This window comes from Macrobrachium rosenbergii, chromosome 27 (genome assembly GCF_040412425.1).
Source record: "Macrobrachium rosenbergii isolate ZJJX-2024 chromosome 27, ASM4041242v1, whole genome shotgun sequence".
Taxonomy (NCBI): domain Eukaryota; kingdom Metazoa; phylum Arthropoda; class Malacostraca; order Decapoda; family Palaemonidae; genus Macrobrachium; species Macrobrachium rosenbergii.
In genome coordinates this window covers 22672230-22689508 of record NC_089767.1, presented here as the reverse complement: position 1 = coordinate 22689508, position 17279 = coordinate 22672230, and the positions used below count along the sequence as shown (strand labels likewise).

Here is a 17279-nt window from a genome sequence, read left to right as displayed (position 1 = left end):
ACGAATTTACTGTTTCACACACCTACACAATCTTTATTGCAAAGCAAGTTAACCCTTCCTCGATCAATACTCTTTGCCACATCAAACACAATTGCGCTTTGTCTCTCCCAGTCCTTTTTATTTCTCCTTTCAGTGGGTAACACGAAAAAAAAAACATAACATTCAGCTTTCTTCTCCATAAACATGTCTGTCATACATCTTTTCATCTGTGCCAAAATCACCCAGTGACATTATCCCAAATTCAGTGTTTTGGTCTCTTTCCGAGTATTTACTTCAACAGTACAGAGCAGTCTACAACCAATTATAATTTATTAGCTGGACGCTTCAAAATAAGAAGCACCGGAGGGACAGTATAATTTTATCACATAAATCACTGTCCCAGAAAAAAAAAACCGACGGACTTCCTAAGATGGTAGCTAAAACCTAAGGGTCAGGCCTAGCCAAATGTGCCAACAAATATTGGAATAACAAATTCAGCCTCATTCCATATATCGGCTTTCATTTGACACATTTAATGATCTCTGTATCGAAGCCCATATTTCCAAGGTCGTCAAATGCAATGGTGGTCCTGAAGAAGTTTGGTGAAGTTTGGGAACCACTGGATATTAGTGAAAGCTAGAATACATTCTTACGAATTACCCTGTTCTTTCCTTGAAACCTTTGTTTTCTTGGTAAACACTATTTTTATGACAGCAGGACATAAAATGAAAAATTTTTTTACATTTTTGCCTACACGCACACAAAATTAAATTAGAAAATGGTGTAACTTACTCGTTACGATCACAAAAGTTTAAATAAAAAACCAGTAAATAATTTTTCAGGCCATTGTCAAAATTGAATATTCTGATTCAGAGTTACAACTGTTGTAAGTTATTAATGGGGAACAGTCAGAAGTGTAAACTGGCAAAAATGACTGGTTGCAAATAATTAAGGTTTAAAAAGTGTAAAGTCGTTCATTCACATTGATGGCGTCAATCATTCCTCACAGACACAATCACGGCTCCATAATCGTAGACCTTTTTACCACAGACACAACCAAGGGTGCAACTGTCATCATTTCCCTGTTTCACAGACGCAAAAGGTCAAGGCTAAACTACGGCCCGATTTATTCATGACAAAAAAAAAAAAAGTTATAAAATGATGTAACACGGCAACAACTTCTTTTAGCGAGTTCGTCAAACGCAATTCTCTGAAATGAAAAATTTAGTAAAGGTAAAAAATAAAATAAAATAAAATAAAATAGAACCACAAAGACTACATTTCCATTTCACCCAAAGTAAACAATACACTTCTCAACGCTTGCAAGATACTGAATACTGCAGTGGTCAGGTTGTCCCGAGATATTTTGTCTGTCGGTAATTTGTTAGCTAAGAAGCGTCTACTCGAGCTCAGATGCAACGTGCAAGACTTGCAGGAAGCAGGATGCATGCAAATGGAATGCAAATGCGTTGACACAAGAAAGGAAAGAGGTCAAATAAATAGTGGTCATAATAATGGATACTTCTTTGCTAGTAATTACACTAGCATACATGCATGCATATATATATATATATATATATATATATATATATATATATATATATATATATATATATATATATATATATATATATATATATATATATATATATATACATACATATACATATACATACACATACATACATACATATAGACATATATAATGCCAACAACCAACTTCCCTTATAATAAAAGTTCTGCATATATATATGTGTATATATATACATATATAATATATATACATACATACATACACACATATGTATTTCAATACTGAATCCCTTTTACGCATGATGGGGACGTGGCATTAAGTGTGAAATTAATTTTTGGTATTAAAATTTAAATCCCTTAATTAGGCTTTGCGAGAAAATTTACGAGTTTCAATACTTTGCCCTTACTGAAAAATAATTCCGACTCTGTTACAAAATAGATACTAACATTCTTCATAACTATTATTTGCATTATTGTTATTGTGGCTGTTTGTGTGCCCTTGTTTATACTTCCAGATAAAAATGAATCTTATGATGCTTATTCTTGAAGAAAAATTACGTAATGCTATTTAAATCCATCGTAGCTTTCGACATTCAGCTGACTGATGCGGCCATCATAAAATTTTTTTTTGTAAGTTCGTCTATATTCAGTCTGTATTAATTCTGAAATATCACTTCAATTCTTTGTTCAGATTTCCTACTTGAAATGAAGGGCACTGATTCTGTATTCCGGAAGTGAAATGTTTCAACATGCACCCGATCACACATACAAGATTTACACGAAGGAATAAATACTTAAAACCGGAAGCTGATGGACAATGGGCGCGTGTAAAAAAATAAACGATGTGCGTTTTGAAAAACGTAAAAGATGCACCACAGTCTGAACAGTGCTAAGAAAAACTCTACAGAATCACTTCTAATGCAAATGCTATCATCGAGAAATTACCACCACAACATTCTACATAGGCAGATATCGAAGACGAGATGAAATATATTCCATGGAGACGCGAATGGATAATTTGATCAATAAAAATTATTCTGTTTAGTTTACATTAACATTTCTTTACCAATAATGAAAAGCCTTTCATTTACATTTCAATAACAACATGTGTCCCATCTGGCTGATTTTAACATCCACCGAAGTTTTTTTTTGGATCATTTCTAAATAGTGACCTCCACGGGTTTTAACCCGGTATGTATCCAACTTTGCGGCGTGTTTGGTACAAGCCCGTTGGGATTACCGTAAAAACATAAACAAACACTGTAAATATCATAAAGATAATGACCCCCAAGATATACTAGTCCTAGATAACGACGCCCGAAAACCCTTGGGGGTCACTTCTAGGAAAGATCCTGCTTTTTTTTTTAAGCACTAATATTTATTGGAGAATTACAGACTCCTAATACAGCTATCTCTGTATTTGTAAAGTTTCATCCGTTGCAAAGGCCGCTATGAACACAGAGGAAATTATCGATTTCCAGTAGCACTTCTTCCTAAGGAGTTACCAGATAACGTATATAACATTAATCAGCATAAACAAAACGTATAAGAGAGAAATGAGGTACAACCGAGGCACAGGGATCATTATTCATAATTCAGCAGTTAAAAAGGATGAATGAAGTGACGATTACTGACTTGTTTTTCCCCTGGAGACGCCACGAACTTTTAGTGGAAACGGATAATACTATCAATATGTATATATATAAACACATATTATATATATATATATATATATATATATATATATATATATATATATATATATATATATATATATATACACAAATACTGTATATATAGGTGTGTACGTGCGTTTTAAAAAATTATGTAACAAATATCCCATTACTATGAAATTCACTATACCTTAGGAATATTCTACATCTGAAGAAAAGTATCCTTCATAAGTGGTCCTTCCATTACCAACATTCGAACCTATATCAATTTTGTTTGGACACCAAATGGCATAATTCCAACCCTGGTCAGGGTAGGAGCAATTATGTATAACACCCTTTAGGCCTAGGTTATTTCCAAGGTATAGCAAATTTTATATCATTATGTTATTTTCAGCTTAATACTTGTAATTTTGTAATTTAAAAAAATGCACTTATATATATATAAAGTAGTGACAACTTATAAAACATGTATATATATATATAAATATATATATATATATATATATATATATATATATATATATATATGCATGTATATATATAAGATATGCATGTATGTATGCATTTATGTGCATGTGTGTGTGTGCAAAACGCCATAAATATTCACTCACATTTCAATTTATATATGGCTTCTATCACATTCTCTATCTATGTAAGCATGTGCGTATGTGATTATATATATATATATATATATATATATATATATATATATATATATATATATATATATATATATATATATATATATATATATATATATGTATATATAGTGTGTGTGTGTGTGTGTGTATGTATTATATAGATTGTGTGTGTGTCTTTGTATAAAATGCACGTGTTTTTATACAAATATTTACATACAAGAATATATAAAAGTGGAAGAAAATCAAGATGAAAAATACTATATAACTGATAAAAAAAATCAGCGACGGCTACAAGGAAACCTGTAAAACTTGGGAGTCAAAAAAATTAATAATGCAGATAAAATGAAATGCAGGCAGAGAAAAGCTAAATACTGCGGCCGAGAATACCACGAGGAAGGCAAATGGAAAGGGTTATATCTGGAAAGGAGCAAAGAAGCGCGCACACACAAAAAAAATACCTTTGTGTGTACACGCTTATTTAAGAAAAGAAGCAGTGGGTTCCAAGCATTACGAGAAATACCTTAGGTGAAAGCAGGCCTACATAGAGAGAGGAGAGCAACACTATATGCACATTCTCGAGAGAAACATATCAGTCAAAGAATGACATGGCAATTCAGATACCTACCGTGGGAGAGAAAGAGGAGGCCTAAAGAAAGGCACAAGGAAGAGAGAAACAAATTAAAAATACACATAAAACGACTCGATAATAACACAATGGAGGGTGACCGATTTCGTGGCTTCCTCCACAAACAAAGTTAGGTAAGGCGTGAGGTGTGAGGTGGTGAGCTGAGAATGGAAAGGGTGAAGGGCGGGACAAAGTTACAGCAGTCAACACAAGTCAAGACTTTGTTCGTTCTGCCAATCACCTGTTCTTGGGACGATTGGTCTCAAATGCCTGCCCAGTGAGCTCTCTGGATCACTCTGCAGTTGTCCCACCCACAAGCAAATTATTACAATTTTGTACCAAAACCAGGCAAATTATACGCGGTTACGAGACGCGCTCGTATCAAATCTATTCTTTTAAAGGTCCAGCATCTGGGCTTTCAACCATTCAAGAACAAGTGATTGGGGTAACAGTCAACACTAACTGCGTTCAACAAACTGACTGGTGCTGAGTGTCACGGAAACTGAAAGAACATTGACAGGTTTAAAGAAGAAGCGAAGTGCAACATACGGAAGTGAAAGACAGTCACATTGAAGAGAAACGGGTAACAAAGATGTGATGGCAAAGGAAAGTAAATTTTCATTATTATGATCTTCCATCTTGGGATCACAAGAAGTTAACAAAATAGGGTCACATGGAAAAGGGCAAAATGAAAATGACATTTTTACCTCTGCAAATATTAAACGAACAAAGGTATATAATACTGAACTGCATACATGGTCAAAATAATTTCAACTACATAGCATTCACAAAACCATATAATATATAAGGGTTATTTTTTATTACAAAACAGAAATATTCGTCTTATGCAGCTTCATCGGCCAACTGTAAAAAAGTCAACATTTATTCTTAGCTACAACAATTCACTTGACTAGGCAATATCAACTACAGAATCGAAGAATGGAAACAGTTGCTTGAGCTAGTTCCTTGCATTTCATTAATATTCTGGCAGAAAAAGATTACAGGTATGCCTGTATTTACAAATTTTCATTAACATTTATGGCAATCAATAAACATCTCCAAAAACAATGCTAACAGAAATATATACACATATCAGAAGTCATTAAAAATGTGGCCTAAAATGTGTAATGTACAGCCCCACTGAAAAATTAAAAATCAATAATAAACTTCAAATGAAGATCAAATAGATTATGGTTTAGAAAAGAATCAAGTAACTAATGTTGAACGGACAAGTATGCGTAGAATTTTGCAAGTAATATTTTCCCAGCTGAAAAATTTCCTGTAAAATATATATCAAAATTTTCAAAACCAAAATCTGCTAATGAAGTCTTGGCATGATGCCCAGTGACTTTTCTTAATAGTACTGTGCCTGGGTATATGAACCTGGGATCTTATAAGTGCTGACAAAATTATTTTACTGAATTTTTCTAAGATTTCTTTGATGGAGGATAACATGTAATTAAAGAGTTGGAGTAGGCTTAATTTTCCTTTTTTAAAAATAGCTTACGTTTAACTTCTGACAGCTAGGGAACGGTAAATTCTGATGTTTAATATCTGTCCCAGCTGAAAAGACGGTAAAAACACTTTCCTAATAGCTGATATATATACGTGACCAAACCAGTTAGTCTTATTCCCCCCCAAAATATCGATGATTTATTAACAATACGGCAAAACATTTCTAAGTCTCATTCTGTAACACCACATAAGAAAGAAAGGATGGTATACCTCAGGAGATCGCATGACAAGAGTCTAGATTCAAGTTAGGATTAAGAGATAACAGCTGGAGAGGCACAATTAACAACGATAACAAAAAAAAAAAAAAAAAAAGGAATTGGTATTCGAGAGAGATGATAGCACAACAGCTGAAAAACACAAAGTTCGCTTCGTCGATGGCTAAAACGTCACAGAATATGATTTGATAGTTAAACGGGTTAGCAAAAACAACTGAGATAAACTTCCCCTTCAGTTTGGCATAATTATTTGGAATATATATGTCACTATTTTTGTCTGCAGGATTTTCTCAGTAGATGGCGACCGTTTGACCAACGTTCTTCACCACGTCCTTCATGTGTTGGAGTTCCTTTGCTTGGCGAGAATATTCACGTACACTTCTTGATTTTGTTCACTTGATTTTATACACTTTTCTGTCGTGATGTCATTTGTTTAGTTTATTTATTATGTTGTAAATAAAAAAATAACAAAGTCATTTACTATTTATTTTTTAAAATATAGAACGAGAATTGACGGTAGCAGCCTTTCTTAACAGCAGTTTATATCAACACGTCATATCAATGTTTAAATGCTTGTTGCCCAAGCATAACTTCTTGATTTGTTGTTGCTCACTGATATAATATACGAGTCCCATTACTACAAGCACGTTGAAATTTCGTAGAAGCTTGCAAGAGATGCACAACTTATTGCCAAATGGCTTTTATAGGACACTGATCAGTCCTTGATGCATGCAAGGAATGTGTTGATGATGCAACAATGTCATCCATTGCAAGATGAATTATATTTATGACACGCCTATCCATAACTCAGGTATGGAAAATAGCATCAGGCAAACGTGGCTCTTCCTTATTTATTTCTATTTATCTGTGGTTTCTTCTGCAAAGAGGTTGAGGTTCCTTGACTTTACACAGGAGTCAATTCAAATCAGGCGAGACCAGATATCCATCTGCAAATGGCAAGGTTCTTGCGCACACTTGGTGCTCGTAGAAGGCAGGGTTATCGCTGATTGGGCATTCGAATTTCTTCATTACCACAGAGCACTAAGGGCACAAGTTTAAGTTGTCTGACATCAAGAGAAATGCAGTTCTGAGCAAGATCAAATAAAGTGCTTAGAAAGACGAGGCCTTAGTTATCGCAGTCAGAAGAGGTCCAGTTGGTCACCCGTAATATGAACTGCACTATACAAGGAAAAGTGAGCAGTGTTGCTGCCGATGACCTTACCAACCAGTTTCTAAATGACAAGACAATTATTTATAACTGGATTCTCGTGAACTAACATATTGCATACCTCTCAACTTATTTCAATGTCGGGCATCGACCACGTTAATTTAAACTATTAATATTTTATAAGATACAGTAAGCTAATAATCAAGAAAAGATTTCTAAAACTACTTCAGAGATATCTTAAATTATTCGCTTTGTTTCCCAGAACTGCAAAATGTACTTGACTGATTGTGAATACAAGAGCAATAGCTTCGATTTAAGCAACCTGCTTCCAAACACAGGGAACTGGCCAGTAGTATACTATATAGACTCCATTCATAAACTTGAGGATAGCAAAGTCTATCTTGTTACAATTATCACATGGAAAAGTCGTTTAAGAGCCTGAAAACGGCGTACACAAGATAAAAAATAAAGACATAAATAAATAAATAATGGATAACTCTGGCAGATATTTTAAGTTGAAAGTCTGGAAACCAAGTGATTCAGTCAGAAACGGAGCATCAGCTAACGTCAGAAACAGCCCCGTCGCTGGGGCCATTTTGAATTTATTATTTACATGCCATCGAATCGAGAGATAGATAAAGGAGGAGGGAAGGAAGGGGAAAATCAAATATATCAAAGATAATGAAGAAGAAAAACATCACAAAAAAAAAACGTAATTTAAAACAAGCCACAACACCTAAGAACTACAAATGAAACGACAGGAAAGACTCAAGCAAGATAACAAAATATAAAGGAGGAGGAATAAAGTTACGTAGCGAGAATAAATAGATGAAGAACTGTGAGTGGGGGGGAGGAAAAATTCAAAAAGAGACAGAGCAGGAAGGGATGATAAAAGACAGAATCACAAGAGATAAGAGGAGATCCTCTTGGGATCTCCAAATACATTGACCTTTGTCTCTCCATAACACCTGCGGCATTTTTTATGACTTCCACACGACCTCTCTCTCTCTCTCTCTCTCTCTCTCTCTCTCTCTCTCTCTCTCTCTCTCTCTCTCTCTCTCATTTAAAAATGAATCAATGAAGCTCTCTTCTGCATCTTTTCCTTTTTCTCCTCTACAAGTCTGAATCAATATAATGCTCTTTCTCGATTCATTCAGGCTGTGGAGTATAATGAAAAAAAAAATCGACAAATAATATTAAGTAACCAACGACAGAAAGAGAGAGAGACACACACAAACACACATAAGAATATGAATACAATCCCTCATGACTGCTGTTATATCAGTAAATATCTATTTTCTCTCAAAAGCACTTCATATCTAGTCATGAATCTCATAAATCATTTATTGCAATGGATAATTAACATAAAAACACTTACATCTAACAGCCAAACATATTCCCCTTATACACACGCTAAATTCCCACATGCATTAAGAGAGAAATGACTCTCCAACTACTGAAGCAGAGATCAGAAATTAATTCTGTCGACACTTTAAACTTATTCCAAACTTATTCAGAAGGAGCCATATTCAAGAAAACACGCAACTCTTCGGCTTATTACCCATTTTCCTTTCTGAAATGGCAGAAATTTTCACGTTGATCTCGAATCTTGTGTCGACGTGATGGCAGTTCTGCTCGGAGAACTCATTTCAATTTCGAACACTGACAGTTCCATTGATATAAGTGAGAAAACAAAACAATAAACGCCAATATAATGAAGTGTACGTTTACATTAAAACAATGCCCGTTAAAAAGACGAAGAAATAAAATTACATTTGAAGGTTATCCTTACAGAAAAACTGATTGAAAACTTCTATAGAAAACACTACTGTACTTGATGTATTTGTGCACGTCTGCATTATAATAGAGAGATAAAGTATAATTCAGAAAAAAGGAAGACATTTCACATGGTCCTTTTTCAGATTCTTTGAATTTAACTTATATATATATATATATATATATATATATATATATATATATATATATATATATATATATATATATATATATATATATATATATATATATATTTTTAACATTCAGCTGCACCTCTAATAGGGTAAAACAAGACAACAGTCACTGCAGCATTCACTCTTTCACTGATCAATCAAGGTTGAACTTATTTACAGAAAACTTCCACAGCATTGGCTGCTTCCTACCTAAGCAGAAGGCTCCCCATCAATAATCTGAAATCCCCTACAGAGACTAAGCCCCTGAACTTTATTGCTTCCTGGATACAAAGGCCCTTCCGTTCCAACAACTCTTCGCCATCACCTATCCTGCATTAACAAAGTCTTCTCCTTCCCAACATTTACAAATTACACCCTGCTTTCTCCATGCTGATGTCCTCCATTCTCTCCACATGACCAGGACCTCTCATAAAAATCTGATCCATCCGTTCACATAGTTTAACCATTTTACAGTTCGTATCTCAAATTTCTAGCCATCTGAATAATTTTATGTAAACTGTTCATCTTAGTAGCTTATTTCATTCACGTAACAAAGAAATTCTCAGAAGTTCCTCCATTCATGTCAACTCTGGCTAATATAAGAACTTCTTTTCTTTTCAGATATTCTGTGAGCACCCTGCTACCTGCATTGTTTCACGGAGTCATTGTTACTCATCCTACAATCATCAGTTACATTTACTCCCAAATATCCTTACTAATCAACAACTCCCGTTCTTCCACAACCCTTATATGACATCTTCTAAAATGGAGGCAACACCAATATGTCAATCCTAAGTAATCTTCGTATAATATGTTCGAATAAAAAAATATGAGAATGAAATTTATTTTTCTTCCCCTATACTTGAATTATTAATATAATAATCATCCTTACAAGAAATTTGAAGAAAGCAAGATTTTTGAGTAAATGAATAGTAATTCTCAAGTATTTCTGAAAAAGTCCTTTACGTATAAAAAAACATTTAGTTAGTAACATATCAAAAACATACAGTATTTATTACTAACATTTGATTTTAATTTTTATTTTTGGATAAATGACTACAATAGGAAAAAATCCATTAAAGAGGTCTACGCAGTGAAATCACCTGTTCGACAAATAATCCATACACTGTCTGCCATGCCAACTCGTCCATATTCCTAAAATAATAAAAAGGGGGCGAGGTACTACTCGTGACTATTGTTCCTACTGTGAAACGAGAACTAAGGCTAATAACTTCTGAACAATTAGGTTCGTTTCTCGTAAAAAGGCCGCTGTTACCTGACAGCAAGGGCAGACATAGCAGCACGCACCTCCGGCCTGACAGACACAGACACGTTCGCATGTTCACAAAAGCATACATAACCGTACTGTATTGAACACCTACAATAACGCCCGCAGAGGAGCGTTTCCAGTAAGCTAATAATCATGCATGCACGCAACACGGTGTACCAAAAAGGTCATGCGAAAATGCACACAAATAAGCTGAAACTGGAAACACACAGAGTACTGTACAGTATGACTTAGACTTAATGCGTACAAGACACTGGCTCACACATATGCACACGTTGTCCCTGTACCAAATATTTTCCTAGATACAATATGAAATGCACACACATCAATGTATAAATAAACAAATTAGTCAATATGTGCCTATATCCTGATATCTTATGACGGAACTGAAATAACTGAGACGGAATGATTTAATATCTTTTAATCTTTCTCAATGGAATAAAATTACGAGCTCACTTTGTTTTACTGATAAACGTTCATGTATGCCAGCCTTATTCATAACGCATTACAATGCTTGTTCCTAGAAATGTTCTTACTGCCTTGTTTGCCCTCTGTAATTGTCAAATTCCTTCCACTCCACTCCACTTAATTTAGTTCATGGAAAAATGTAAAAAAAAAAGACTCTACCGTCACATTCTCTCTCTCTCTCTCTCTCTCTCTCTCTCTCTCTCTCTCTCTCTCTCTCTCTCTCTCTCTCTCGTATCGCAAACGACAAAACCATGCAATAAATACACCACAATGCAAGACTGGAAGTCTTCACCAAAACATACGTCTTTCTCACCCATCACCATCCGACAAATACAGGAACAATAAACCTTACTTGCACTGTACAGGAAACGGAGTCACTCACCTGAAAAGATAAAAATATAAACATGAAAATATATGTAAAAAGTGTGAAATGGTTCTAGAATATAGCAAGCACGCAGAAGCGCAAAACCAAGCAAGGGATAAGTGGAAATCATTTATACATTATCAAATGACTTACGTGTATTTACTAGCGCCTTAGTATATATTACCCTTGCATATGTTTCAAAAAGTGTCTCTAGTTCTGAGAGCTTCACTCTGTTACGCTGAGATTTAGACGTCTTGGCACCTGATAAAATAAAGCTGAAAGGGCAGTGAGTTCACAGACTGATTCTACCTGAAGTGATACATGTGTCCATTGAAGGAAGAGGTCTACTGTGGCGTCCGAAAACCAATAATTATTTGCGAAAGTTTCCACTATAACATTAACTCCATGGTTTTTTCACTCAAACTAACCTCGTCAGTAAGCGCCCCTTTTTTTCACATTCAAATCTTGAATTGTGTTTTCTAACCTCAAGAGCAGACCTGAAAATTCAGAACTCATTGTCTACCTATTTCTTTACCAACTCTCCAATTTAGTATTTGACAAAAAGATTATATATCTTCTCACTTCTATCAAGGTTTTGGGAGATAAGATGACTTCAAAGTTGTCTTGTAAATATTGCGTAGTTCAAATAATTTATCTGCATACAAAATCACCAGTTAATTCGCCTGGATGTTGGCCTTATCGATTCCCGCTCTAATGCCTAAGAAACTTCTCGTTTCCTTTCTTGACAAGATTGAATTAAAGGCGAAGCATTAAATCACTGATCTTGCTCACATGTAGCCTGGACGCTCGCTCTCTCTCTCTCTCTCTCTCTCTCTCTCTCTCTCTCTCTCTCTCTCTCTCTCTCAACCCTACGAGGCACAGTATATTCTCTCACCTCTAGAAGTACTTTTAAATAACTGGTCTGGTGAAGTGAAAGCGTCCTCCTTTCTCTCAAGTGGTTTCCTAGTCCACGACAAGCTACCATACTTTCCACTTAATGCCTTTAACTGGGGGAAAATCTATGCCTTTAACATGAATATCATTAATTAGAATATTCCGAATGGTGTGCGATAGCCTTAACTGGGAGGGGCAATTTGGTTTTTGTTCTTACTGATCCAATGTTCACAATGAAACATGTGAAGAGGGTTAAGAGTAAAGCAGTCTACGGTTTAAACGTATATATTTACATAAACACACACATGTATGTACTGTATATATATATATATATATATATATACTGTATATATATATATATATATATATATATATATATATATATATATATATATATATATATATATATATATATATATATATATATATATATATATATATATATAGTGTGTGTGTGTGTGTGTATGCGTACGTGTGAATGTGACATGAATTTTAAAAATTGCCTATGAAATAACCGAGGGATGAGTTGAGGATGCAAGGTACGGATGCACTGATGAATAATAATCATAAATTTAATTGACTAAATGCAAATCTGCTATTACATGCATATAAAAAATACTGGACCGGCGTAAAGCACTTTTAATGTATGACTATGTTATATCCTCACCGCTGCTTAAGCTGCCGAAAGTAGCGATAACAGAACGTTCAAATTATCCAGCACATAAATAATAGATACCTGTTTGTACCATCAGGAGATAAATAGCTGATGAGGAAAAGGTGAGAACTAGTTACAATCACTAGTGAAAGTTTAAAAGTCCTCGGGTGAGAAGAAGTTAAATTGGATCATTAGTAAAACTGGTTACGAATTATAAGATAGGGGAATGTTCGTACGATAAAAATTTGTAGACAAACTCCTGTATAAAAGCTAATGACAACAAAGACTGCAGAATGAGAAATGGGACACTGTCAGTGGTTTCGTACATGTTGTCCAACTGAAGAGATTTAAAAGAGGCTAAACAGCTGGAATTTAATCATTGGTTGGTTGTTAAGTCTCATTTACGTGCATGAAAGAAAGTTGAGACTCATGAAATAAATCGTCTTAAATACACCTACGAGCAAAATATTTGATATCGAAGACACGAACAGCTCAGAACGTATGGTTACAACCATGAAACTTTTGAAAGAGTGAAGTGGTTCTTGCTGTAAACAGAAAATTCAGCCAAGGCTCATGCAGAATGACTTTAAACCACCTGGATAAAATTCCATATTGTGAATACGATGAAAGTAACGTTTTTTAAGGAGGAATTAGAAAAGAAGGGCCATAATTGGTAAGAAGAGCTGTCCCTTTAATTAATAAAGAGAAAAATACTACAGCATATACAAAGAGTCCTTCAACGTTGCTGCTGAAGCACTGGAAGAAATACTTTAACGTAGATAAAAGATTCGCCGGTGATTTCTTCTGCATGTATCTATGAAATTACCAATCCAGTACGATATCTCTTTTGTTAAACAAAGCTTTTTACTCCTGGCAAGCATAAGTTTAATAATGAACAGGGCAGCAAGAAGACAGGAAACCATCTTTTTATTTTATATTTACACGAACGTTTCGGGAATCCATTCCCGTCATGAAGACTACAGTAAAATCAAATTTAACAATCTGAAAAACTTGCTTAAATAGCAAATATGTTGACAAAATATTTAATAGCATAACGTAACAGTTATGCTAATAAGGAAGATAAAATTATACACAGCTTGGGAAATGATATAAGTCAAAAAGTGTACACTACAAAAAAAGGTAGCCGGATTTACTTTTAAGAGGTGTGGCCGGAAACTGAAAAGGTTTCGAAAAAAAGTCATATCCTGTAGCCTATCATTCCCCGAAATGAGTCAATTTTGTTTTACTTGTTTTAGCTAAAGAACGACTCTTGTATTATGTGACTAAATATTTCATTAGCATATTAGCTGTTCCAGCATGTTTTAAAGATTGTTTAAATTGATTATATTGTAGCCCTGATGACAGGAATGGATTCCCGAAACGTTGGTATATCTACAAAGAGAAGGTTTCCGGTCTTCTTGCTACCCTGTTCATTATCACCCCTCTCTCTCTCTCTCTCTCTCTCTCTCTCTCTCTCTCTCTCTCTCTCTCTCTCTCTCTCTCTCTCTCTCTCTCTCTCGTGGCCAGGTGATTATCGTTACTTCGTTCTGATACCTCGGACGCGCGAGTTCGAATCTCGGCCGGGCATTAGAATATCCTCATTTCTTTGTTCATTGGGATCTAGGCTTAGTAGTGACAAGCGTTTCACAAGTGTGCAGAAATCGAGAGGTTAAGAGAGCACAGATCATTAAAATTTATGTGATCATTAAAATTTATATATATATATATATATATATATATATATATATATATATATATATATATATATATATATATATATATACATATATATATATATACACTATATATATATATATATATATATATATATATATATATATATATATATATATATATATATATATATATGTATACACACATATATACACACACAACATATGTGTGGGTATGTGTGTTTGAATTTTCCTTTTCAAACATCTTCTCGTGCACACAGCTACTCATCAAAACTGGGAATTTCTGTCGATCCTTGCGACTGTGGCAGCAGGCCCTCTCACGCAACCGTGTCATAAGTTTCCAAGAGTCGCTAGCGCCATTTAGACACGGCCCTAAGTCATGAAATCTCTCCTTTATATTTCTGTTTACAGCATATTCTTGTTTTTCGATTACCAAGATAACAAAGGTGTTATTTACCAGAGTTATCCAATAATCGCAATAAGCGTTTAAATCACTTATGTTTCCGTTTACAATCAATTCTTGTTTTAGATTGCCAGACTAATTAAGATGTTAATAATCAACACAGATCGCTGTTATTCGTAAACACGTGCCTAAATAAAAATAAATAACCTGGGTTCGATTCCCGAGCGGGGAGTAAAGATCTACGAATGCTCCTATACCTATTCAATGAATTAAATATAACACAGTTAATGAACTGCTGTGGGTCGCAGCTGGAGGACTGAAAGGAGTCAGGAACCTCATTCCCAAATACTTGATGAGAACCTTAAGGTTGGTTTAGCTCAGTGGTAGAACACAGAGTTCGGCCTAACAAGATCCGTGGTTCGGTCCGGGCTGTTGCTACGAGTCGACCCAGTTGTTAATATTACTGAGAGTCAAAAGAAATAGTAGGTGTGACATTTTCATCCCAAAGGACCTGCTGAGAACTGTAAGATGTATACTTACATACATGCACCCATTCATAATATATATATATATATATATATATATATATATATATATATATATATATATATATATATATATATATAATTGTATGTATATATATATATATGTATATATATATATATATATATATATATATATATATATATATATATATATATATATATATATAGAGAGAGAGAGAGAGAGAGAGAGAGAGAGAGAGAGAGAGAGAGAGAGAGAGAGAGAGTTTGTACGTGTCCATGACAATTCACAGACTGTTTCCATGTCAGCTCATCTCTTAAAAACTAGTTATTCAATTCTTTTATTCCTAAGGCAACATGAACAACTTCTTGTGCTCCAATACGAGCTAAGTACGGCAGCAACCAGAAATCAATTAAAGTATCTAAAAAAAGCCGATCACAGGAACTACCAGCACAAATCTCTCAAGTTTCCCCTCTCTGCTCCTTGAGTCCTAGCCGAAGACAGTCACGTGCTGGTCGAGAGAGCTGGTAGCCCTGCGGATTTACGCGGCCTCGTCATGCAATTCATTCGTTGCAATGTCTCGATCAATATGTCACCAATGACAACGTCAGGTACGAATTTACTTATTCCGCGGACTCGCGTATTAGGTACCCTGGTAATCCGTGCTTCGAATGACCTACAAATCTTTGTTTGATTGCTTAATGTTTTATTCAATTTATTTGTGAAGCGTTACTAAGGCAAACCAAATTTTGATGCCTAACCTAAATAAGCTTTATCATATATACACTTCATGTTTACAAGATAAACAAATAAGCACTGACATGAATTTTAAGATGCATATATGAGTCTCACTTAAGCCAGTTAGCATGTGGTATTTTTTTCAATTATTTACAAATATACTTGTTCATAACAGCATTATTATTATACTTGTATACAGCCCTCAAATTATCTTTCATTTCTTAAATGATTCCCAATCCCTTCCCCAGGTTTTGCAGGTAAAGGCAAGAAATTTGTGGAAATGTATCATTTAATAAAGCTAAGCATACTGACCAAATACATGAATTGAATAACTACGACCAAAAAAAAACTGTCAAAACAAAAAAATGTAAAAACAATCAGACATTCATGGATATCCTGAATGCTTGTGGATCCATAAGAAAAGGAAGACTATACAGAAAAAAGTTAACAACAAAAAACAATACTTGGTATGGTGTACAGCCCCTTGTAAACACACGAATATGACAGGAGAATACACATAGGAGTGTAAAGTTCAAGGAAATCAAAGTACAAAACTGCACAAAAGAACAGCAACAAACATGAAGGATCTACATGAAAACACGTGAAACGGAGAAGCACGAGTCCTCAATACAAGACGCTCCCTCCGAGAACCTGATGATCATTTATCGAAAGACTCTAGCATCTCGTCCTTTTCAGTACCTGATGACCATTAATGTGAATGTTTCTACGGTGTTCTTCTGGACTTAACAGGCAAGCTGTCTTCGAAAGATATGACTAGCTCCATACGTAATCAACAATTTCCTCCCTAATTTTGCGCGCTCTGACTGGGAGGCCACATCCTACAAGTTACTTACCTAAAGAGTATACATAGTGTCGAATACAATGCTTCCGTCAAAGGTTAAAGGATAGGGAAAAGTTAAACGGGTTGATCTTGGTCAGAGCTGGAAGCATTGCAAGAAGCTTAAAGAAATGG

General features: G+C 34.7%; 1 protein-coding gene across 26 annotated transcripts in view; it reads right to left on the bottom strand.

Moving 5' to 3' along the window:
* Glut1 (Glucose transporter 1) overlaps nucleotides 1-17279 on the bottom strand; it is a 515395-nt gene that overhangs the window by 84395 nt on the left and 413721 nt on the right. For 18 of the 26 annotated variants that reach the window (XM_067129118.1, XM_067129116.1, XM_067129122.1 and 15 more), the window contains one exon: nucleotides 4452-4472. The exons of the other annotated variants lie outside the window; for them this stretch is intronic. In XM_067129118.1, the coding sequence (XP_066985219.1) occupies nucleotides 4452-4472 (21 nt within the window). The remainder of the gene's footprint in view (nucleotides 1-4451; nucleotides 4473-17279) is intronic. 26 annotated transcript variants of the gene reach the window in all.